The sequence below is a fragment of the Clavelina lepadiformis genome, chromosome 6 (assembly GCF_947623445.1).
Source record: "Clavelina lepadiformis chromosome 6, kaClaLepa1.1, whole genome shotgun sequence".
Classification (NCBI taxonomy): domain Eukaryota; kingdom Metazoa; phylum Chordata; class Ascidiacea; order Aplousobranchia; family Clavelinidae; genus Clavelina; species Clavelina lepadiformis.
The window spans coordinates 9053054-9070028 of record NC_135245.1 but is presented as its reverse complement, the minus strand read 5'-3'; the positions used below and the strand labels follow the sequence as shown (position 1 = coordinate 9070028).

The 16975-nt window shown below is 37.3% G+C and overlaps 1 protein-coding gene across 3 annotated transcripts in view; it reads left to right on the top strand.

Annotated features, from left to right (window-relative positions):
• Window positions 1-16975, top strand: part of LOC143461909 (stabilin-2-like) — a 208184-nt gene that overhangs the window by 102037 nt on the left and 89172 nt on the right. For all 3 annotated transcript variants that reach the window (XM_076959847.1, XM_076959848.1, XM_076959849.1), the window contains exons 18-22: window positions 3596-3753; window positions 3867-4065; window positions 8982-9153; window positions 12825-12954; window positions 13088-13191. In XM_076959847.1, coding sequence (XP_076815962.1) covers window positions 3596-3753; window positions 3867-4065; window positions 8982-9153; window positions 12825-12954; window positions 13088-13191 — 763 coding nt within the window. The remainder of the gene's footprint in view (window positions 1-3595; window positions 3754-3866; window positions 4066-8981; window positions 9154-12824; window positions 12955-13087; window positions 13192-16975) is intronic.

The following is a 16975-nucleotide window of genomic DNA, read 5'->3' as shown; positions in this document are numbered from 1 at the left end:
ATGTCATTGATTTGACAATTTTGATTCACGGATGCACTGTACGCTCTGGTGAAGGAATCAGCGCCGACGTTTAGCTTACCTGGTCGGTAGCGAATGGTATAACTTAAGGATGCAAGTTCCATTCTCCAGGTTTGAATTTTGTTGTTTTTAATTTTTGTTCGGCAGCGATTGTCCAGCATGAACGCCACTGATCGTTGATCTGTTATGAGCTTGAAATGTCGACGAAGGAGGAGATCTCTCCATTTTCTGGTGGCTTCGATAATTGCAGTCGCCTCTTTCTCTACTGCAGGATACGATAATTCCGCCCCATGGAGCATTCGAGAGAGGAAAGCAAGCTAGTGTTGCTAGTTGCTTGTGGTTTCACCTTTTCAGAAAATTTTAGGATCCACTTTGCGTAATATGCCAGCATTCCCAAGGCTCGTTGTAATCCTTTTTTGTTTTGAGGAAGAGGAAATTCTTGAAGGGGTTTTAACCGTTGTGGGTCTGGCTGAATAAGTTTATGCTGGACACTGTAACCTAGAACGTTGATGTGAGGAGCAGATTTGACGGTTTTGGTTTCATTAAATGATAAGTTTCGACGCTTGAAGGCTTCTAGAAACTTATTTACGTTGAGATCGTGTTCATCTTGATTTCGGCCACAAACAGTTACGTCATCTTGATAAGCATAAACGTCTTTTAAGTTTTCTTCTTCTATGACGCGGTTGATGGCACGTTGAAAATTAATGCCACCGTTCGTGACTCCGAATGGGATACGTTTGTACTGCCACAATTTATCGTTTGCTTCAAATGCACTGTATTTACGGTCCGAAGAGAGAATAGGAATTTGATGGTAAGCAAATTTCAAGTCATATCGAGAGTAAGTTCTATACTCTGCAAGTTGATTTACCATCGCATCTATTCTGGGAAAAGGATATGCATCTAATTCTGTATACAAATTGATTGTCTGCGAGTAATCAATGCACATACGTGTCTTCTCTCCAGTTCGTACAACAACAATTTGAGCACGCCAGGGTGAACGGCTGGTTTCGATAATGTCATCTTCGAGCAATTTCTTGATTTCGCCGGCAATAAAGTTCAAGACAGCCATCATACTCAATTACGAGCCGCTTATGTTGTTTTTGAAAAGTTTGGCCCAGTATAATATCCGCACAGAGATGATCCATGACACCAAAGGTTACAGCAGTGTACGTTTGATTGTTAATTGCAACATCAGCAACGCAGAAACCACTTATCGTACAGGATAACTTCGATTGCGCCATTGATACTGTTTGCTGCGTTGGCGAAACGTTAAGGCGTAGCGACTGTATAGTTTTGTTACTTATGTAATTGTCAGAGCTCCCAGAATCCACCAGTGCACATAATTTTCTTTCGTTTATGACAACAGATAACGTTGCAGCGGATAAGCTGTAAGGACACAATGCACAGAAGCGTAGATCTGGCGTTGAAATAGCAGAAACTTGATAGCCTGTTTTAGATTTACAAACTTTCATAAAGTGTCCAAGCTTACCACACTTGTTGCATGATGAATTCCGGGCGGGACAATATTTTCTCTCGTGGTAGTTGTAACCGCAGAAGTAGCACTTCTTCCGATTCGACGTTGCAACAAAATTCTGAGAGTGCAACATGTTAGTGGCTGAAGTTTCTGAATTTTCTTTGGGAATCGTCACCAGGGGTTCGCACGTTTCCGCAACAGAAATCGTTGTACGTAGATTATAAGCCAACGAGTTCCGATGAGCCGTATCCAGGGCATTTGCTTGGTCGAATGCTGTTTTAAGGTCAGGAGTGCTGTGTTCCAGTAAACGTTGTCGTATAATGGGTGATAAAATTCCATTTATGAAGGCGTCTCTACATAGTTCTTTTCGATATTGTTCACCAGAAACGTCCTTACACTGACAGTTTTTGCTTAAGATTTGTAGAGCTTGCATGAACTCTTGTAAAGATTCGCCGTTTTGTTGTTTGCGGGTCGCCAATAAATGGCGAGCAAAAATCTCGTTTGGTTTTTTGACAAACAAATCTTGAAGGATTTCGACAGCTGCTTCATACATAGTTCAGTCTTCTATGAACTCAAAAATTTCTGCAGAAACGAAATTGGTCAATAAACGTAGTTTGTTAAATGCCGTGCTATTCTCTTGCGCTTCATGTTCTATGGTATAGTTCTCAAATGTCTTTTTCCAATGTTTCCAAGATTTTGCAGCAGTGTCCGAGTTCACATCGATCTCTAGTCGAGAAGGCTTGAAAGCATTTATTGTAGACCACATTTCTTCTTGTTTATTAAATTGAACTGAACAGACAATTATAAATAATTGTATCCTTTAATTATACAGCTTTAATAAACAAGAACTAAACTAAGCTGCAACACAACAAGTAAATTTAGACAAAATCATAAAAAGGAAACTGGTATTCTTAGAATGGTAAATCGTAATCACGCAACTGAAAAGAACTGAGGAGCATGAACGGAGAGCATCATTGGCGTGATTGCGAGGTATGCGACAAAGCTGCAAGGGGCGTTGATTAGGGGCCGCGAGGAGCGTTGCATTAAGCATTACAAAGGGTGATAGGTCAACGCAACCTACGAACGATTAAACCCAGAATGATTAAATCCAGCACAATTTAACCCATGGACCTTTAAACTCAGAACATTTCTACTTGGGACTATTCAAGCCACAGATTTTTGTTGAGTTGTCATGATTTTAGTATTGCGTTACACAAGTATTATAGCAATTAAAATAAAAACAAATTAATTTTCTGGATTTCATTATTGACTAGGCAAAGCCTTGAATCAATTTTTTTGAAATTTCTGAATCAAATTTGATCTGTTTTTTTCATAAGTTTAGTGCAGGTGACTCAAAAATTTTGCAATCACAATCCTTTAGAAAACCTTTGTTACTGCCATGCTTGTTGAGCAGCAGTAATCATTTTTGCAACATAATAAAACTTTATCATTTTTTTCTTAAAACATGATATGTTCAGTTGTTTGCACATTGGGCAAATATCCTAAACTTTAGTGTTGTTTATTTATTTTGTACATATTTTGATTTTTTCTTCAGAAAATCAATACTTGTGCTCAGTACTCGTAGCAACTAGTTGACCACTGATGTCAAATGGTTACCGATTAAAGACATTCAACTAAATGTACAGGGCTTGTTTAGTAGACTTGTTTATTTTTTGCAAAAAAAGTGTTACTAAACGATTATATATTTTTGATATGTTTGTGGCAATAGCAGCTAACCAATTTCTAACAATCAAGTAATATGTTGATTTGGTATGGTATGTTAATAATTTTTATCCTCTGACTGAGGAAAGTCTTTGTAGGGTTTAAACCCAACGATAATTTCCATCGCTCGAGCCTTGGTGCACCTGCTCCATTGATGCACAGTAAGCTGGCCATTGCGCACCTGCTCCATTGATCAGCAGCACATGTCGCTAATGCCTTGCCCAAGGGCATTACAACAGTATAGCACCACTGGGTGTCGAATACGGGCTTTGCACAATATGCGAAGCCAGTGCTGTAACCACTCAGCTGCCGACCCGACAATCGGTAACGTGTTATTGAAGGTTAAATGAACTTCTAGCTAATGATCCGCTAATTTTGAAGATGTCTTTGTGACCTGGGATATACAGGAACCGGCTTGCATTGTGATGAATTTAATCCATGTGTTGACTCATATCAGAGAGGAAGATGTGATATCAACGCTATTTGTTTGTATCTTGGTCAAGGAAATACATCTTGCACTTGCCTGGAGTTTTACACTGGTAAAATAATCATATTACTAACAATTACAGTCAAATAGTAAAATATAGTAGTATTTTTACCGCAAAGTGAGAAATCTTCCCTGTTTTGTTACTATATTTCATTTATTTTCCAGGTAATGGATATACTTGTGAAGCAATTAATCCATGTATGAAACAAAACCATGGCTTTTGTGACCAAAATGCAGTGTGCATATTTGTAGCACCTGGCCAAAGTGTATGCCAGTGCAACCCAGGCTTCCGAGGAGATGGATTTATTTGTACTGAAATTAACCTTTGTGTTGAAAATAATGGAGGTTGTCATTACAGGGCGCGGTAAGCTAGAAAATGGATTTTTAGTTTTCCTAAAACAAAGGTTAGCAACCTTTTTAACCCAAGGGCCATATTGGGTGTTGAGATTTTAGCTGGGACAAGTCATAAAGACATATGACACCATAATTAGTTTGTGCAGTTATTTGGTCGCATATTTGTATTTCTTGATCTGAAATAATTTTCATTGGTAGCTAATGCATAATAATACCTGTGTAATAATACACTTCTCTAATCATTACAAATGTAAATTGCAATGCAACATGTATAAGTAGCATTGCAGTAAAACAACCTATTGTTAGTCAGTTTGAAATCTGTTTGTCTTTTATTTGCACCAAGTCACGCGTGGGATACACAAAGTTAACATTATTACCCCAAATATCATTAAACGTTGCTTACTACTTATGGTGGTGGTTTGCTACTGATGACGGCGTTTCTCACTCGATTTCTCCAGTGTGTCTTTTCATGACTGAACAGGTCAATCCTTAATCTGCATGGCTTCCTGCAGATTTGGCAAGTTAAGACATAAATGTTACATTCTCAGTGCTGGTGTTGCTGTTGCCGCTTTGTTTTAGGTGATTGAATCTCCGTGTTTCAAGGTGGTCAACCCAAGAGGGTATAGACATATTCCAGTTTTCATGATCTTGTGTCATGGCTTGAAGTTTGTTAAGTAGGATTTTACAGGTTTTCGGTTGGTTCTTAATGTAATCTCTATACCTTTTCCTTTTGGCTTCAATGGTGCGTATTCCTTCGGTCAGTTTACCATACAGGTTGAAATTTCGAATGTGTTATGCATGCATTCTAATTAGGTTACCTTGACACCAGAGTTGCCTTGAAGCTATCACAACTTCAATGCTCTGTAGTTAAGTCCTGCATAGAATTTCGATGTGCGATATTTTATCTTCCCTTGTGATTTCAAGGAAGTTCTGGAGGCACTTAATGTGAAAACTTTCTAGTTGTTTCTTATGTCCTTAGTGAAGTGTCCATGATTCTGCTCCGTATAGGAAAGTGGAGAGATAGACTCGAACTGCTCTACTCATATTGATCTTAGTTTTAAGAAGCAGGTCCCGGTTCAGAAACACTCTTGCCGGTGACGCCTGAATGCCGCAGATGAGGCTCGGATACAATGGTTTATTTATTTGTCGGCTATTTCATTGTATAAAATTATACTGCCAAGGTATTTAAAGTGTTCCGTGTTGCTTGATTTTTCGTTTTTGATGTTAACACTGCATGAAGGAGAAAACTGATGGCAGAGTACTTTAATACTTCAATTTTATGAAGGCTGACTTGATGTGTGGACCAGCCTGATTGTAAGCTTTTGTAAGTGCATTTATCATTTTCTGTAGGTAGTCTAGGGAGTAAAAATCAATGACGATAACATCTGCATATTGCAGCTAATACAGTTTGTTGCTTTTTTAACTTCAGTTTTTTTTTCAAGTTGAAAAGATTACCCTCAAAATCATTTCAGATTGAAATTCTTTCTTGTGTGAAATTACTTCTAGATCAGGGGTGGGCAAACTACGGCCCGCGGGTCCATTTTCTGCGGCCCGCCGGCACTTGCAGAAACTCCTACTCATCACTTATTGTTTTAATTAAACAGGTTACCTGACAAAATATTATTCCCTTTACGAGTGTGTTTTTCTCTTCACTTTCAGTGCGTAAACACACACACGTCAGTCGCGCATGTATTGCAACATACACTTCTCACGCATTGCTTGATTCAATTGTTTGATCATAAAATACAATTACGGTAGCGACTACCGTAGGCCTACCGTAACCGTAAAACTGTGAACAGTTGCACAAGTCTCATTAAATTTTGTGATGATGATTGCATAGATTTAAACGTAACTGAGTGTGGAATACAAAAATTGTGTTTAATATGAATATGCGTTTATTTACACACCGGGTAAATTTTCCTACTTTGTAATGAGAATGTGCGGCCCGCCGGCTGCAACATTTTTTCAAATGTGGCCCTCAGTACAAAAAGTTTGCCCACCCCTGTTCTAGATAGTAGTGCCAACGCTCCTGCATAAACATTAAAAAAAAAACAGATCCCGACAGACCAGCGGTTCCCAAAGTATGGATTGTGATGGGTAAAAAATTGGGTCGCGCCGAACTGATCCAAATCAAGGTCTGGGCCGCGTTGCTTGTTTTTAAGGTATTTCTCAATTTCAAGGTTCCTTATCCCACTTTTATTTATCACGGACTCTATGATTAAATGGTCAACCTAATTCAGCTCTATGACTTCATAGACTAGAATTATGTGATTGACCGAATTACGAATTATTACATCAGCAGAATCATACAAATATCGGGCAGTTTAAACTGTCAGTAACGCAAAAGTTGGCATTATGTCAGCATTCATTTTAGGAAAGTTTAGTTATGAGTAGTAATTTGAAGCAAATTTCTCTTCCTAAGCACATAAACATCAAGTTTGTCGAGAATTAGCTAAATTGCTAAAAACTAGCTTAGCGTATTAAGATACATTGCAGTACTTTTATCAATGATCGGGGTGCTGTTGAGCCGCAATGTGTGTGCTGTGAAGTATTGTCGAATGAATCTCTGAAGCAAAACCAGTTTAAGAGACGTCTGGAAATGAAGCATATGTAGCATGTGAAAAAGAAGCATGTCTTTTTTGAGCGCCGGAAAGTGGGACTGAAGCAAAGACGGTTTGCTTCAGCGACAAATCCAACGCTTTTAGCCGCTAAGCAAGCTACACTGGCATTGCACCTAGTTGAGGCAAGGAAGATGAGACCACACATGATCGCAGAACAGCTTGTTAAGCCCGCAGCCATTGACATGGTCAGACTTGTCTGTGAGAATGACGTAGGCTTGAAAATGCAGTCCATATCACTTTTCAACAACACATTGAGAAGCCAAATCATTGACCTTTCTCTAAATATAAAAAGCCAAGTGGTGTTCCGCATAAAGAAGGCTGGATCGAATCGACCGACATAAGGAAGGATGCACAACTAATGGTTTTCGTGAGGTAGGAGGGCGAGACAGACCACGAGGAAGAATTTCTGTTATGCACACCACTGGCAACAACGACAACTGGTGCTGACATGTTCAACGTTGTGGACAATTTCCAACAAAAAGAAGACATAAGCTGGGAAAACTGCATCAGTCTATGCACATACGGTGCACCTGCCATGCTTGGTGAACGACAGGGTTGCACTGCTCGAGTCAAGCAAGTCAATCCCAATGTCGGAGTTGTCCACTGCAGTAGTGCAAGAGGGGGTGTTTGTTTTCAACTTTGTTAAATCCAGCGCAGTGAGTTCTCACCTGTTTGAACAGATGTGTGTCGACTTCCGGTCTGAATTCCAACATCTCCTCTTTTACTCCAATGAGAGATGTCTCTCCATTGGCATCCTTCTGCGTCGTGTAATAAATATATGAACAGAGCTGCAGATCTTTCTTAATGAGAAAAATCATCTCCATGCAATTTGATTCCATGATAAGCAGTGGATGCTCAAAGTATGATACCTCAACGACGTCTTCACCGCAGTTAACGGCCTCACCACATCAATGCATGGAAGGAAACGAAATATAATCACACTCTTTGAGAAACTGTCTGCCTTCAAGGAAAAGTTGCAACTTTGAAAGATGAAACTGGGGCGAGGAAGAATAGCTTTGTTTCCATCACTGAATGAGTACTTGCAGGAATGGAATGAGCTGACCATAAGAACATTCGATGCCATCAAGCTGATCCTGGTGGAGGATTTGAAAATCTTTGAAAATCCGTTTTTGGCAAAGTCTCACAACTTGTCTGAAGATATTCCAGGACTACAGAAAGAGCTTATCAACCTCCACTACGACAAGTTCCATCGTCAACTCTACTCTACAGCCTCACTTGAAGAGTTCTGGACATCAGTCAAAAAAGACAAAACAATAATCACTGCCAAAGCCATGACTATTTTGCTGCCGTTTACCACCACATATCTATGCGAGCAAGGATTCTCAGTACTGACAGTCATCAAAACCAAAGTTCGCAAGCGCCTTGATCCTGGTCATGACATGCACATTGCACTCAGCAAGATTGAGCCATGCATTGAAGACATCATGAAGGAGAAACTTCAATTTCACCAATCGCACTGAAGTTTGTAAAAACCCTGCTTTTCTGTGTCTGTTTGTAGCAATACATTTTGGACAAGACCGCATTATTGACATAAAAAAAAAACTTATTCACTTTTTGAGACAAAATACACTGTTTAAATTTTGGGGCGCAAGATGTTCACTTTTCTCAGATTTGGTTCATGCTCAAAAAAGTTTAGGAAATGCTGCGATAAACAGTCTTGTTTGAATCCAACGGTAACATCAAAGAGGTCAGCCTTTTTTTATCAATCACAAAACAATTCTGCATCCAATAACGTAACTGATTGATCAGAGTACAGATAGTTGGTTGGCAGCCGTATCTTTCAAGAATTTCCCCCCGAAGTTTTCTATTCATTACATTGAAAGATTTTGTAAGATCAACAAAATACCACGTTGTGGTTCAAAAGCTTGTTTATAAAGTACTAAGATGGGTTGACTTAATTTTTGGAATAATTTGACACCAAAAATGGATTGCCGTACAGCAGTTTTTTGGTTGCTGGCTTGGCTAACTAGAAGTTTTGTTTGAAGTGATATTTTAGATAATACTGCTTTGTTTGAGTCTCCAAAAATTCAAGCTTTACATGTAATGTCTTTAATCTGCTTATTCCTGATCTGAAACATTGATTTAAGGAGTTTACTAAATTGCAACTTAATGCTTAATAGATCAAAATTTTGAAAACTTACAGCTTTACAGTAATGTTTAAGACACAGGTAGTAAATTGAGCTGGATGAAAAGTTATAGAAGTTTGTTTCAAAGCTATGGTTTATTTTTTATTTTTAGTGATTAGTTTTTATTTTTATACGTTTTATGTATTTTACTGTGCAAGTTGCCAAAACACTGGACCAGGAGAGCGCATGTGCACATGCGAGGATGGATACACTGGAGATGGGTTTCATTGTGTTGGTTCGTTGATTGTGGAAATTGCAGAATATCCTGAGTTATCCATGATCAAGCATTGGGTTACCACTATAACTAGTCTGCAGGAATTATTGATTTCTGTAAGTAGGATGTTCTGTAAACAGAACGTATATTGTGTTATTTAAAATTGGTTAAGATGTAACTTACTTTTACCACTATATATGGAAAATGCCTGCACATTGTGTTTCATGGAAAGGGAAAAATGTTATGGTTTAACTTTATCTCTTGCCTTAAAATGGTGGTGTAAAAATTCCTATTTGCTTTGTTATTTATTTGTAAAATATAATTACTGGTGACTTGGAAAGCATTTTGAAGTTCAGCATTAACACTGTACCATAGACTGGTGCTGCAAATAAAACAACTTATTGTATGTGTTATTGTTACAATATTATTATTATTGTTAACAACTAATTATATATGCATGCTCTTTGCTTCCCCATGAATCTGCAAATGACTCCACAGATGCTTTAAGTCGCTTGAAAACGCCTTGCAAAAAGAATTAGTGACACTGGGATTAAAATGAGCATGGAGAAAACCATGGTACTCTGGCTTTCAAGAAAATGTGCTCACTGCTCAATTCTTGCTGCAGCAGTGCAGAGAATCATTAAGATAGATGCAGTCATGTGTGAGCTTCAACGATATGTTATCATGAAATGGGAGCCTTCTTAGATTACTAAGCTCTCAATTTTTTTGACTAATTTTTGTGTACTGTATGTAAGTGAAAACGTATGGTTACTGAACGGCTCGCTGACAATTTCTGGCTTCAGAAATATGATTTTTGAGATATCGAATTTTATCATTATTAGATCAAATTCATACCACTGAAATCTGTAAATCTTTGTCTTGGGACCCTATACTAGTGGCTCTTAACTTTTTTGTCCAGAACCCCTTTTTATCTATTTGCGAATATTATTATATCTAATAAAAGGAACGTGTGATGATATTTAAGATGAAGTTGGTTAAATCGTATTATTAATTTGAAGATGTCATCCTATTGCGATGCTGTAGTCTGTGTGCAGTTCAGTAGGTATGTACCAAGCAAACATTTTTCTGATAAAACACTAACCATGATTTAATTGAGATGAGCGCAGTGGATCAAACTTTTTAATCGACGTTCTCACAGAAATGCAAAAGCATTTTGGTGCACTTGTAACTTCTTCAAAAAGAATCTGTGCATCCTCTACAACGTCTTTTACATTGCCCACCGTGTGTGAATAACAATAAAATTGTTATTGAATAACAAATTATAACAGCAAATTCCCACGCAAGCAAATGAAAGTGGATGGACAAAATAAGGTTTATAGGTGAAGGTTGCTCACATAGGAGTTTTATTGATATAACAACGAAACTGTTTCATGTATTTAGAGCAGTGTTTCCCAAAATTTTTTCCAATAATGCCCCCTGGACAAGTTACTGACTATCAAACGCCCATTCAACAAAAAAGTAACAACGAATTTACTATTCATTCGGGAAGCGAGTAACAAAACACATGCACGCTTGCAAAATCAGCACTAAAATGAGCCTGAAATGTTTTACAATTACTCGATGTACGATGGGTCAATTTTGACAACTAAAACATTTCTGACATAGCAGGAATGACTGTGGCATTGGCAAGTGGAATTTGTTTTTTTTTTCGAAATTTGTTTTATCTTCTAGGAATACTGTCTCACCCCGGGTATCTGAATCCCAAGTTAAAGCAATTGCCAACTCTTCATGTAAAACTCCATCATTCACAAAACGAACATACCCAAGTAATAGAGACTTATTTCCTGGCAAAGTTGACTCATCCAGTTGTAAACTGAATTCTGTATTCATGATGATGCTGCATAAGCTATCTTCTATATTGGTGGCCATCTCATCCACCCATCTCTGTACAGTACTGTTACTCAGAGGAATAGATTTAATAACTGTAGAAGAGGCCTTGTGATGCAAAACGGTGTCCAAAACTTCCTTCACTGATGGCAAGATCAATGCTTCACCGATCGTATGCGGCTTGCCTTTTATTGCAAGCATCAAAGACAAATTGTAAGACGCACGTAATCCATCATTATTTGTATGGGAAAGGTTTGAAAACATCGTACCAACAGTTTTCTGTTTTTTGAAATTGTCTCAGAGCATTTGAAAAAATGATGCACTCTTGCCTACTTTATCTGGGTGAATTTTCGTTAAATGCTCAGAAAGTCTGGACGGCTTCATCGATTCATTAGAAAACACTTTAGAGCACAGCAAACACATCGGCTGTGATTCGGAATTTGGGGCTGGAATAAATCCATACTGGAAATAACTTGAACTGTATTGCCAGCATTTTCATTTGGCTGAAATCGTTATTTAGCACTCTAATGACTTAATAACATAACTATAACTAGGTACCGGCTCACTAACTAAAATCTAAGAATATTGCTAATCACACTAACTTCCTCGTGGCTTAAATACCCTTTGGCATATGCTACATGTGAGAAAAAATGCAAGATTATTATAACACAATACTGTTGGAATTCGTCTATTAACGTGACAATAAGAATAGTGAAACTAATAAATTTATTTTATTTTAGGATTAACCGAAAATTCTCAGACTAAGCAACCGAATACAGGAAACTAAAATAAGTAAATCGAAGCATAAAACTATTATACAAACAGCGCAAATGTTTGCATTGGCACTGTTCTTGTTACTGCCCACTTTATTATCAGCGCCTCCCAATCGCCCATTTAGTAGCCAGCGCCCACTTTGAGAACCACTGATTTAGAGGCTTGACTTCTCGTCTTTTCCATTTAACAGTGTTAAGTTTTTAAGTAACTGTAGTTCTAAAAGTGTTCAATACACAATTTTGTGTGGACGCAAAAGGAGGAATAATATGTTTGATGTTGCCCAGTGATTTTACCTCCAACATTAACTTGCTGAAAAGTCTCCACTTAATCGAATCTTCAAGAAACTGTACAATATTGTAGGGTTACTACAAAATATTTTTAATGGCGTAATAGGTATATAGTGAATCAGACTTTTAACTTTCATGGGGAATAAGCATGGATAGTCGCTATTGGATGGATATATTCGATGGATACATGGATATTCACTATTGGATATTTCAGCATGTGTTCATGATATTCAAAACAGCAAAAAGTAAAGATAAGAAGTTATCATAATAAGCAAATGTTAATCCACAGCTGTACGTGGGTTCATTGTATTCATTGTGCAAAACTTTGTGACATTAAACAAGAATCAAGGTATCTTCGAGGTTTTTGGTAACTTGTGAACTCGCTTTAAAAGTGTTGAGAAATGTTTTTGCATAATTCAGTCTTTGAAATTATAAATTGAAGTTGGTTTATCTTTGTTTATCCCATGTATGCATTTAACCTTGGCTGGATATAAGTTATGTGGTATTGAAACTGACTCATGTTACAAGTTGTTTACTGTAATCTGAACAAAAGATTGGTTAAAATAGTATATCTGCCACTAGTCATATTAACAGCAGTACTAAAAATACTTTGGTTGCAATACAAAAAATTTATTTTTACCAATAGTTTGGTAACACTTTCATGTTGGCTCGCTGTTTATGGACAATTAACTGCATCAGAGGAATATTTGTCTTGCTGTTAAAAGCTAGGTTATTTGTGAATTTGCTTTATATGGTCAAGCTTGTCTAAGTGTCCCTGTATTACATGAATTCTTCAAAATTTTCACCAAAAAAATTACAAAGAATGTAGCAGTGATTTTAAAGTTTTTATACTCAGCAATAATCATTAGATGCTTTAGGTGCAATATGAAACTGTTACTGCTTTCTTACCAAGGAATGATGCATGGCATGCAATGAGTGTTGATGACTTTCATTTTTGGACCAGTCCTGAACATATACCATTCTTGTTCAGAGCACATATTGTTGAAGGTAAGTAGAAAACAATTCATGTTTTATAAAATGTCAGCTACTGGAAAATATTGATATTAATTAAAATTAAACATTAATCTGTTCAGGCAGCATTTATTTTGCCTGAATTTGTTTTTACTCGTGTTTTCTGCAGGTTCAATAACTACATCTCAACTGTTTCACTACCAAGTTTTGCAAAGTCTCCTACCTACTGCCGTTATCAAAGTTTCAAATGTAACAGATGGAACTGATCTTTATGTAATGAGTTTTATTTTTGTGGGTACAATTAATAGTGGTATGTAAGCATGAAGTATGAATTACAAACTATATAAAACGTGACTTACTGAAAAGGGCCCTATGTTATTGGTGCCCTGATACGGTCCATATATATTATGTTTATGAATGTTGTTTTATTTACATAGCATTAGTAATAAGCATTTGTTTGTACAACTCCCGGTACCTTTAAATATCAAGCAAAAACTATAGAAAGTTCTATAGAACTGTAAAAACAATTATTCAAACAGCCCATTAGTTCAATAACTTGTATCTGTTTGGCTTATCTTGTGTTTGTTTTATTTTATTAAATTAGAGTATTCTGCTCACTGGGCGTATTGTTGGGTTGTGAACTGTTGTTAATTATTATGTTATATCTAATTGTTGCTTGATCGGTTGTTCACTAATCTGACTTCGTTGATAGGGCATTCATTCATTCTGATAGTCAGTTAAGCATCACAGTACCAGAACCCAACTGTTAATGTCTTGAATCATTATTTATTATTGGTTTTCAACGAAACGGTTACTATTTCTGAGCACAGAATAAAACTGCATTCGATAGATTGTAAAATGACCGATTGCAATTACTAGACTCACAATATCAGAACTAACGCATTCAGCGCTGTAGTACGAATGATGTAGTTCGGAAGTAATTAAAACTGGATTGTGTATACTAAACACGACCAAAATATATTGTAGTACAGTACTTGTTGATAAACACACAAATAACATTATAATATCATTAGATCTGCACGAGAAATCTGTAGGAATGCGGGCTAATTATGACAATTAGCACACTATCTCGCCTCTCAAACATTTAAAAGTTCTCGGCAGGACCCCATATAATAGCACTACAGGTATCATATCAACAGTAATGGCTTGCTTTGATAAATAGGTGGTTAATATCGGAACGTGTAAAGTGGCATTGTTTTTTTTTGCGTCACGTGTGTTTCCTTCAAACGGGCTCACACTTCCTCCCGCAATTTCATGGCTGGACTTAGGATAGGACATTGGCTTGTTGAGTGTTCGTAGATCAAGCTTCTGCACTTCCAAGGAATCGAAACGGCTTGAGTGTTGTGTCATTGCTTCGTTCACTTTTCATTTTGCAACTCGCATGTGACTGGGGCAGTCTTCGACGTCGCTTCTGAAGGATTAATAGGGTAATACTCGTGGATGGCTTCAATGCTTTGCGTTTATTTGAAAATTTTGGTGACGTAATGTTTTAAGCACACGGTGTACTGTTTGAAAACGTCAACATCGGCTGCTCACAGGGACAAGCCGATGTAAACGGTGACTTGTTGCATAGGAAGATATCTTGAATTGATTTCGATTTAATAGTACTGTCAAATGGCGTAATCCCAAGACGTATGACGTCCATTCACTAGCTAAAGATCGAGGCAGAAAAAAGATTATCCCACTAAAAAGAAAAAAAATGTGGTTGTAAGTGGAGATCTGATTACAATAAAAAATATATTTGATTACAAAATGAAATGATAATAATAAGAAATGGGTACAATATTGATGAATTTTATAAATGTTACAATTAAACAGAAATTACACACAAAACAATTACGGTTACAACGGCGAAAAATTAAGAAATTAACTACGATTACGTTACAAATAAGGTACAGTTACGGTTACATTGAAATTGGTTTCTGGTACATTTACGCTACACTAGGGAAAAAATTACAAAAAAACAAATTATAAGGTACATTACACTAAAAAGAAAAGTTATTTATAAGGTTATATTAAGTTAAGCACTGCCCGTGTCTGCTAGTATGTCTTGTGGGTGATGCTTTCGCCGAAATCGGCAAAAAATTCTTCTTCTGTGGACAATCCTCGGCTCGTCAGGTTGTCGTTCAGATTGTGATTCATTAGCGGCTGAGTCATTCTTCAGCGAGCGTCTCCTGTGGCAGACTTTCGGGCAAATCTACAACAAGAGAAGAAAAACTATGATAATGCTTGGAAGTATTAGGTTCTAAGTAAAATATCACAAAGTGTTACATATATCGTCATAAATTGCATTTAGGAGTGATAAAAGAAATGAAATGTTTGTTTTGGATGGATTGAGGTGTTGTCCGTTCCCGAATGGATGTTGCTGATAGCGAATGTAACCTAGTTAGGTTATGGTGAGGATTGCTTGGCGAGGGACGTCTTTAATAGAATTGTAAGTGGATTTATTGTCAACCGACACTTGTCTGCGAAGGCTTTGTTGTCCACCCGCTCGGATGGTGTGCTCTATAGAAAGAAGTATAGTGTCTCATAAATGTGATTTGTACATTCTGCTAGCAAAATTCTTCAACAGGGGAGAGGCCTCCTCCAACGGTGATTGTGCTTAGCAGATTTGGTGGAGAGTTTGTTGTTGCATCGATGCAGTTTTATTACGAGTTGCATCACACAGTGACAGTTGATCAATGTAAGATTGGTATGATTTCATGTGGCTCTTTGTGACTGATTTCAGGAAGCCATTTTCCATCACGATCACAAATCTAGTGTCAAATCAGTCGTGCACTCGGTAAGGGCTTGTATAGAACGATTGCATTTTGTTTCTATAACGGTCTACTCTTAGTAATACCTTGTCACAGTTGTCAAACAGTGGATCCCATAACGTCCGGTTGTTCAACTCAGGATGAGGTCGCATTTCTCCGAAGAATTTTCTCAAATCCATAGTAACGCAGCCGTTCCTGTGGTAATGGTAAATGATGCAGTGGTGGTAAACTTTGTTCTGCTGGCAGCTATCACTGATCTTAACAAAATTTGTGATGTCGAGTTCCATGAAGAGCCAAATATGAGGGACTTGGTATCAGCAATACCACCATGACTAAGGGAATGATACATTTCAAAAATTTGCTTACGAAAAGTGAATGGAATTATTGGGTGTTTGACGCCTTGGCTCACATCGCAGTACAACATCCAATTTGATGAAACGTGAAGTTCTTCAAGTTCAGTTCTTCTTCTTCAGTTCTTTGTTTATAATGAGCCAAAATGGCTTGAATGACAGCATCGGTTTGTTGTGCTGCAGATAACTTAGCATAGTCGATCGGGTGTGGAAAATGATTCATGGTTATAGCAAGGTTTATGTGAGCTCTTGATAAAACATCACGAGTGTGTTGCTTTGTGTGTGTAAGTTTCATTATTTTTTTATTTCTCATAAAAAAGTTTTGCTAAGTCTAAGCCTTTCTGCACGTTTTCATTATCTTCGCACTGACCTTTTTCGGTACAATAGTATACGATAAGCGTATAAATCCCATGACCATATCTTTTGTTAATTTGAACAATCCCGTTTCCTTACCTAATTTATACAAAATCGGCTTTACAACCTATGTATAAACAAGAATCTCACAACATTTTTCCTACAAACATCAATAAATTTTTCCAACCTTTTAAATATGAAAGTAGCAGCATCCGACAATACCATCAACGTTTTTCATCATTTACAATGAACATTTAAATAAAAACTTCTAAGCTCTTAACACGAGGAGTCAGACTAAGATGTAGCAAAAATCCACTTTGAGATAACAAAAATCTCGGTCTGGTTCATCGCTTTAGCCAAATTACTATGAACTTTGTCTTGTCAAAGTATAGTTTGAGCATGTTAGAAGCCATCCAGTACTTAAGTTTGTTGAGAGTGGCCTCAATAGATCCAAACTTCCACCAGAAATCTTCAATCACAACATAGAGGTTGATGTCATCAACATAACAGTGATAGACAAGTTGGTGTTTTTAACAAGAATCTGCAATGGCTTGAACATTTAATGTATGTCACAAA